General features: G+C 55.4%; 1 protein-coding gene across 1 annotated transcript in view; it reads right to left on the reverse strand.

Annotated features, from left to right (window-relative positions):
• GATAD2A (GATA zinc finger domain containing 2A) overlaps positions 1-7920 on the reverse strand; it is a 94546-nt gene that overhangs the window by 4328 nt on the left and 82298 nt on the right. The window contains 3 exon segments of the mRNA XM_006147092.3: positions 3624-3819; positions 4090-4164; positions 5586-5881. Coding sequence (XP_006147154.1) covers positions 3624-3819; positions 4090-4164; positions 5586-5881 — 567 coding nt within the window.

A 7920-nucleotide genomic window follows, 5' to 3' on the forward strand; every position in this document is an offset into this window, starting at 1 on the left:
TTGGTGGCTTTTTAAAAAAAAAAAAAAAAAAAAAAAAAAAAGGACTTTTTTGGCTATAAAGTGCAAGCGCTTGCTAAAGAGACAGACACACAGAGAGACAGAAAGTGAGAAACTGCCCCCTCCCCCCTTGGGAATGGCCACACCACAATCCCTTCTCCTCCATTCTCTAGAGATTTTTAGACATGCACCTGCATGTGCCAGGTGTGAGTTTTAAGCGACTGGGTCTGAGACTCGAACCTTGGTTGACTCCATGAAGTAAAGCAATACAACCCTTATGCCACCTGCTGGTTCCTGCACCAGCTGTAAAGGATGACCTGGAATTCGATCTGGCCTCCCATGTGGCCTTAGCCTGATGAGCAGTGGCATCTATTAACAGAGTGTACTACTCTGGCTGGGCCAAAGATTCTTTTTTTTTTTTTTTTTAAATTTTTGCTATAGGACATGTGCACTCGCCAGAGAGAGGAGAGATGTGGTTGGGGGGAGAGAGAGAGGGGAAGAGACACACACAAGCACCCTCAATAGGGTCTCATACTGGGACCCTCCCTCCCCCTAGCCAGCTAGGACCATGGTACACAGGTCTGGTGTGTGTAGGTTGCCTGGGCAACAATATGTGACAGTGGATGTAGCACTGCATTACCGACCTGCCGAGCCAGCCCCTCTGTTCCTTTCAAACTTCACTTTTTTTATTTTTAGAGGTTTTTGCCATAGGGCGCATGTGCTCCACAGAGACAGACAGACAGAGACAGTGAGAGGGAAAGTGAGAAATAACCCCCCAGGGGGATGGCCACACCACAATCCTTTCTCCTCCGTTCTCTCCCAGGGCTCTTGGGTATGCATGCACATGCAACCGGAGGGAGTTTCAAGCCAACGGGTCTGGGACTTGAACTGTCATTAGTCATGTGAGAGTCCGGTGACGTAACTACTACGCTGCCATCTGTTCGCCTGGTCAAAATTGACTTTTAAACACACACACACACACGCAAGTGGGCTGGCAGGTGGTGTGGTGGCTAAGGGCACCAGACTCCAACATGGCCAACCACAGTTTAGAGTCCTGGATCTGGTGGCTTGCTTTCTTGCCACCCTGCTCCTCGCTCTGTTCCACTCTGCTCAACTTTAAATAAATACATACATACATGCATGCATGCCACCCTGCTCCTTGCTCTGTTCCGCTCTGCTCAAATTTAAATAAATACATACATACATGCATACATGCCACCCTGCTCCTCGCTCTGTTCCTCTTGTTCAAACAGAAAGGAAGGAAGGAAGGGAGGGAGGAAACTAAATCTTGGGACCAGCAGATGCCATAACAGCTACGTTGCTGGACTCCCATGTAGTCGACTGTGGTTTAAGTCCTGGACCTGGTCACCAGGCACATGTGCGTGCATGCCCAAGATCCCAAGAGGAGAATAGAGAAGGGATTGCAGTGTGGCCATCCCCCTGGGGGTGATTTCTCACTTTATGTCTCTCTGTTCCTGTCTTTCTGGTGAGTGCACATCCTATAGCAAAACAATGCCCCCCCCCCCAAAAAAAAACTTAAGAGAAAAACACACACAAATTTTGCATACGATTTCTGTCACCGTATCCACATGGGCACGCTCATTTTTTTTTTTTTTTTTACATTTCCTCATTTCATCTGTGTCCTAAGTTCCCACTAAAGTAATTTCCAGCTGGTCTGTGAGTTCTTGGCTAATTTCTCCAAAAGCTAATAAGCAGGAGGCTGTCTGGCTCTTAACGAATGGGCTCTGGCCTGGAGTCTCCTGGATTCGTCTGCAGTCGCAGTGAGGGCCCTTTCCTCCACTGTCCCTGCCAAGACTGAAGCGCAGGTGTGTCCCTAACTCAGGGCAGCCACAAGCACAGCAGGCTCCTAAGCCCTGGCTGTACAAACCCCGTTTCCCTAGTTCTGGCAGGCTGGTATCATGATGGTGCCCCTCGTTTCTACTAGGACGCAGGGTGCAGGGAATGTAGGGGGCACTGCATTTTTATTTACTTTTCTCTGGGATAGGTTTTTGCTACAGGGCGCGTGCACTCACAAGAAAGAGAAAGCAAGAGATCACCCCCTGCGGGGGAGGGGGGGGGACACGCCGCAATCCCTCGTCCTTCATTCTCCTCTCGGGATCTTGGGCATGCACGCACATGCGCCTGGCATGAGTTTAAGCCACCGGGTCCAGGACTCGAACCGCAGTTGACTACATGGGAGTCCAGTGACATAACCATTATGCCAGCTGCTGGTCCCGGGGCATTTCACTTCTGCAAACCTATTTCTTTCACTTGGCCCTTCTATCGACCTTTCACTTTCCTGTTTTTTAGTGAACACAAAAAAATTTAGTTTCCTATGTGTAGCATATATTTGGGAAAAAAAAAAAAAAAAAAAAAAAAACCAACAAAACTCAGCAGGACGAGCGGCCCAGGTTATAATACCAAGGATGGGTCGGGGGGACTGCAGCCAACTGAAGAGTACCTGAGAGTCTTCACCCCCCGCCACGGTATTCTGCCAACACTGCCTGCTGTGAATGGGACTGCAGCCCCTTGCCCCAAGGATCCCCCTCCATGGCCTTGTTTCATTATGCATGTAGCATGTCTAAGACCGAGAAGGAAGGTGGAAGGAGTGTCCCATGGGTCAAAGGAAGAAGGATGTAGTCTGCGTGAGCAACCATGAAGCGAGGCCCAGCTGTGACGGTGCAGGCAGCAGGCACCACTGCACGATGCTGGAAGCATACAGAGAGCCCAGGTTCAGACCCTTGGCAGACCTGGACATGCTGAGTGTGGCCATGAGCCTGGCTGGCTGGGGATCATGGTAAGGCAAGATCTTGTTGGGGGGTCTCTCTCGCTCATGAAAAAAAATAACAATAAAAGGGAGGGGGCAGAGACTGACATAGAGGTTAACACTCTGGGTCTCATATGACTGACCATGGTTTAAGTCCTGGACCTGGTGGTTTGAAAATCACACTGGGCGTGCGTGCGTGCATGTCTAGAATCCTGAGAGGAGAGTAGAGGAGAAGAGGCCGCAACGTGGCCATTCCCTCTGAGCAGTGATTTCTCCTTTTCCCTCTTTTGGTCTCTCTGTCTCTCTCCAGTGAGCACATGTACCCTATGACAAAAACCTAAAACAAGTAAAATAAAATAGAGAAACAGTGGCATGGGGTTAAACTGTGACACGATAGGAGGCTGACATGGGAGGAGCTGGGTTCATGTCCAGAGACCTCCCTGAGCATGCCCATCATCCAGGGCTCGCTGGGGTGGATCAGGGTATGAAGACCCTGTTAGGGGTACTGTCTCTCTCATGGAAGAAATAAACAAACTGGAAAAAAAAATGAAGTGAGTGTGCTTCAGAATATGATGACTGCAAAAGAAAGTATCCGAAGGGGCAGGGCGCAGAGTGGGGTGGGATCATGAGTGAAGATGGATGGCTGGGAGAGAGTGGAGGGAGAAGTGCCTTCTGAACCAGGTCTGCCAGGGGCCGGGGTCAGGGCTGAGCACGTGACTGCAGTGAGTACCAACAGTGAGGGTGGTCAGTGACTCAGGGGACAAAGGCAGGAAGCCCCGGAGTGGAGGTGGTTGTGCTCAGAAAGGGGTGGGCCGAGTAGCAGCGAGGCTCCTGTGTGGAGCCCAGGGAGGCCACCCACCTGTGCCCAGGGGCGTCTTCTTCCAGTTGGGGGTAGCGCTGCCCTTGCTGGCACTCAGGGCTCTCTCGGAATGTCTGCCGGTCCTGCTCACCAGAGCGGTGGCCGCGGCTGTGTTCTGCAGTTTGGGCGACTGGCTGAACGTGTGCAGGACGCCACGGGGTGCTGAGGCCGAGCCCCGGGACAGCTGGCTAGAGGCCTGCATTGGAGACAGAGGGCGAGGGCGAGGGCTTACATGGGGAAGGGACGGCAGCAAGGGAGACGCTCAGCACGGCCTCTCCTCGTTCTGGCCGACCTCTTCCCACCCACACAGGGTCCCTAAAGTCCAAAATCAGGAGACCAGGTGAGTGACACCGGGGGGCTAGGGGAAAGAGAAAGAGACAGAGAGACAGACAGACGCAGGCAGCGTGACAGTCGGCGACTGACGAGGCCGCAGTCTGCGTGAGGCCCCCGGCGCCGCAGTTCTGACCTGTAGCACGGCCCCGTTACTCCAGTCGCGGGCCTCTCCTGAGCGGAACGCCAACTTACGCCGGGGCTTTATGACCTATACAAACGGGGGTTGAAATCGAGGTCAGTGATGTCTGCCGCTGGCCCAGGGTGACCGGAGGTGAGCCCCCCAGGACAGGCCCGACCCCTGAGGGCCACGTGGGGATCTTGAAAAAAAAAAGCTGTTCAGAGAACTACAAACAACTTTCAAAGGAAACCAAAATTGCCAAAAGGAAGCTTCAGGTCTCTGGAGAGTAGAAAAGCTAAGGGTTTGGGGGAGGGGGGACAAAACAAAACACCACAACAAAAAACTTGATCTGAAACTTGCTCCTCTCCTTAATTTAGCTAGAACATTTCTTCCAAACGCCCCTTTGGTGTCTCAGTGTGGCTTTCAGAAAAGTCCTTTCAGACAAGAAGTGCTTGTCAGCCGGCGCGCTGTAAGGGAAAGCTACAAAATCTAAAGAAACTGCAAATTAGTATTTTCGCTGCCACACGCCACCATTAAGTGCAATTTAGACACGCAGTTAACAATTGGGCGGATGAACGCGAGCGTGGGCCAGAACGCTGGATCGTCCTGCCTCCTGGGGACAGCTCCAAGGAGGCTGGCCCTGGCGGGAGGGAGGGGGACGGGTGGTGGTGGTGGTGGTGGTGGTGGTGGTGGGATGGGGTGGTTCACGGCACTGCTCTCACCTGCTTTAGGGCGGGGTGCGGGGCAGCGGGCTCAGCCTTGGCCTGGGCGGGGGCAGCGCCCTGCTGCAGGAGGCGTTGCTCGATCTCCTGCTCCTGCTGCAGAGCCTTTACGAAGGCGGCCTTGAGACGGCTGGTGTGCTCCACCTTGAGTGCCTTCTTCTGGTTGGACGTCATGCAGTTCTCGCACATGATGGCCCCACTCTTCTCTTCCCGCCAGCGGCACGTGAAGTCGGTCTTGCACTGTGCACACATGTAGGGCTCCCGGGACAGTGCCACGGCGGCCGACACCCTGCCCGCTGCGAGAGACAAACAGTGGCTCATGTCAAAGGGTGGGGCAGGACAGAAGCAAGACAGGGAGCCCAGCAGGGGCCAGGACACAGAGTCTCAGTGAACAGGGTCTATTCATGCTACCAGCATGCACTGGGCGCCGACTGCGTGTGCACACAGGGCTGGCAGAAACTGAGTCGCGCTGGAACATGTCATGGGGTGTGTCGGCAACAGCCCTTTGAAGAGCTCAGTGATGCTGGCTAAGCTTCTTGGGCCTCCCATCCCGCCCAGAATGTGCCACGAGACTAACCAGGACAAGACTGTGACCACACCAGGCCCCACTCACTGTGACAAGGATGACTGCCCAGCAACTGCCTTGAGGTAGCAAGGGGTTTGAGCCACTCTTCCGAGTCCTGTGGACAGCTCCAAGGAGGCTGGCCCTGGCGGGATTGAGGGGGACGGGTGGTGGTGGTGGTGGTGGTGGTGGTGGTGGGATGGGGTGGTTCACGGCACTGCTCTCACCTGCTTTAGGGCGGGGTGCGGGGCAGCGGGCTCAGCCTTGGCCTGGGCGGGGGCAGCGCCCTGCTGCAGGAGGCGTTGCTCGATCTCCTGCTCCTGCTGCAGAGCCTTTACGAAGGCGGCCTTGAGACGGCTGGTGTGCTCCACCTTGAGTGCCTTCTTCTGGTTGGACGTCATGCAGTTCTCGCACATGATGGCCCCACTCTTCTCTTCCCGCCAGCGGCACGTGAAGTCGGTCTTGCACTGTGCACACATGTAGGGCTCCCGGGACAGTGCCACGGCGGCCGACACCCTGCCCGCTGCGAGAGACAAACAGTGGCTCATGTCAAAGGGTGGGGCAGGACAGAAGCAAGACAGGGAGCCCAGCAGGGGCCAGGACACAGAGTCTCAGTGAACAGGGTCTATTCATGCTACCAGCATGCACTGGGCGCCGACTGCGTGTGCACACAGGGCTGGCAGAAACTGAGTCGCGCTGGAACATGTCATGGGGTGTGTCGGCAACAGCCCTTTGAAGAGCTCAGTGATGCTGGCTAAGCTTCTTGGGCCTCCCATCCCGCCCAGAATGTGCCACGAGACTAACCAGGACAAGACTGTGACCACACCAGGCCCCACTCACTGTGACAAGGATGACTGCCCAGCAACTGCCTTGAGGTAGCAAGGGGTTTGAGCCACTCTTCCGAGGGGGGCACCCTCATCCCTACCACATGGTCTTGGGGGGACACTGAGGCCGAGAGAGACCAAGTGGCTTGCGGATCACATGGCCAGGCAGTGGCAGAGCCAGGACTTACAGCCCAGGACAGGTCCCAGGGGCTGGGCCACACCCCCTGCCTAGTGGTGGGGACAAGGTGCCCAAGGTGAGCAGGTGCTATGGGGCCTTGGTTGGCCTCAGGAGTCCCCGGGGGTACTGCATAAGAAGTGCCTGCTCCCCAGTGGGGTCGATATGTTGTCTTTCTCTCAAGGTAAGCATCGCATTACCTAATGTGCAGCGAGGGCTGCTTCTTGCTTTTTGTCCCCACCTTTTTGTGTTCAGCACTCAGGGCTGAACTGCCTCATACAGACGGTGGTCTGAGACCAGCATTCAACTGGGGCAGATGCTGAGAGACCCAAGAGGACCTCTCCCTCCAGCCTGCTTGGCCTCCTGCAGCCACTTCAGCCCTGAGGGACTTTATAGGCCTTTGGAGGGCCCTCCCCCCAAAGCAGATGGTTTGCTCAGAGCGCAAAGCAGGGGTGATCCACATAAGCTGCCAGCCAGGCCTCCCTGCGTCCACCTGCCCTCAGGGAGGAGGGGGTACTTGCTTCCTCTGTGCTAAGTGCCCAGCCCTGGGTCTCTGAGAGTCTCTTAAAGGTGTCAAGAGATGTCTTAAGGCTGGGCTCAGAGCCTCCTCCCACAGTTAGGTCCTGTTTTTGTCAAAAGGGGAAGAAGCCTGACCCCCGATGAGAGAAAAGGCAGAGACAAACTGCTCTGGATGAAGTGGGCAGACAGATCCCTTCCCTTAGCACCCCATGGCAACTATCCTGCCGATGTCACGTCACTGTGAAGGAGTTGCCGAGGGATCCAGAAGCAACGAGGCCATGCCAGGATCTCACTGTCTCTTCCAGTGGCTGAGGTCAAGGCACTGTCACTCACTTTATGGAGGATGAGGGCCTGGCACATAGTCAGTCCTCAGCCTGGCCCTGTGGTTGTGGATATCATGGAGACCTGTCCCACTGAGGTGTGGAGAACTCTGCCTCTCAGTGGCCCCAGGTGTGACCACACAGGGAGCCCAGAGGTGTAGGGCCGAAGCACCCAGAGGAGTGGGGAGCAGGCCTCCCATCACCCTGGCACTGGGGAGACACTAAGGGTCCACAGATTACCTCGCCCCCATGCCTTCTTCCTCCTCTGTGCCCCAGGTGGTAAGTTCATCTGCACCACCTCTGTACACACCCACTGCCATCGGCCCGAGTCTGCAGGGAAGGGCCAGCCTGACTGATGGGCTGAGGGGATGGAAACTCACCTGGGTCCTTCCCAGCCCCAGCTCCATCTCCTCCTCTGTGAAGAGCACCTGCTGCAATCACTAGGGGAGAGGACCCGGGCTCGGTGCCCAGTAAGGCCACCACCAACCTAGCCTCAGGACATGAACACCCTACATCTCTGTGGGTGTGGATGTGGGCGTGGGCCATTACATCACCTCAGTGTGCCTCCAGTGCTGTTTCAACCACCACCCTGTAGGTGCCCTTTCCATACCACCTCCACGAGGGTGATGGGAGTGAGGCTGGACCAACAGGGGTAACCCTCTGCCTCTCAAAGGCTCAACGCATTCAAGGTACTGGCAAGTTCCAATCCCAAACTCATCTGGGA

The sequence above is a fragment of the Tupaia chinensis genome, unplaced genomic scaffold (genome assembly GCF_000334495.1).
Source record: "Tupaia chinensis unplaced genomic scaffold, TupChi_1.0 Scaffold000201_1, whole genome shotgun sequence".
Lineage (NCBI taxonomy): Eukaryota > Metazoa > Chordata > Mammalia > Scandentia > Tupaiidae > Tupaia > Tupaia belangeri.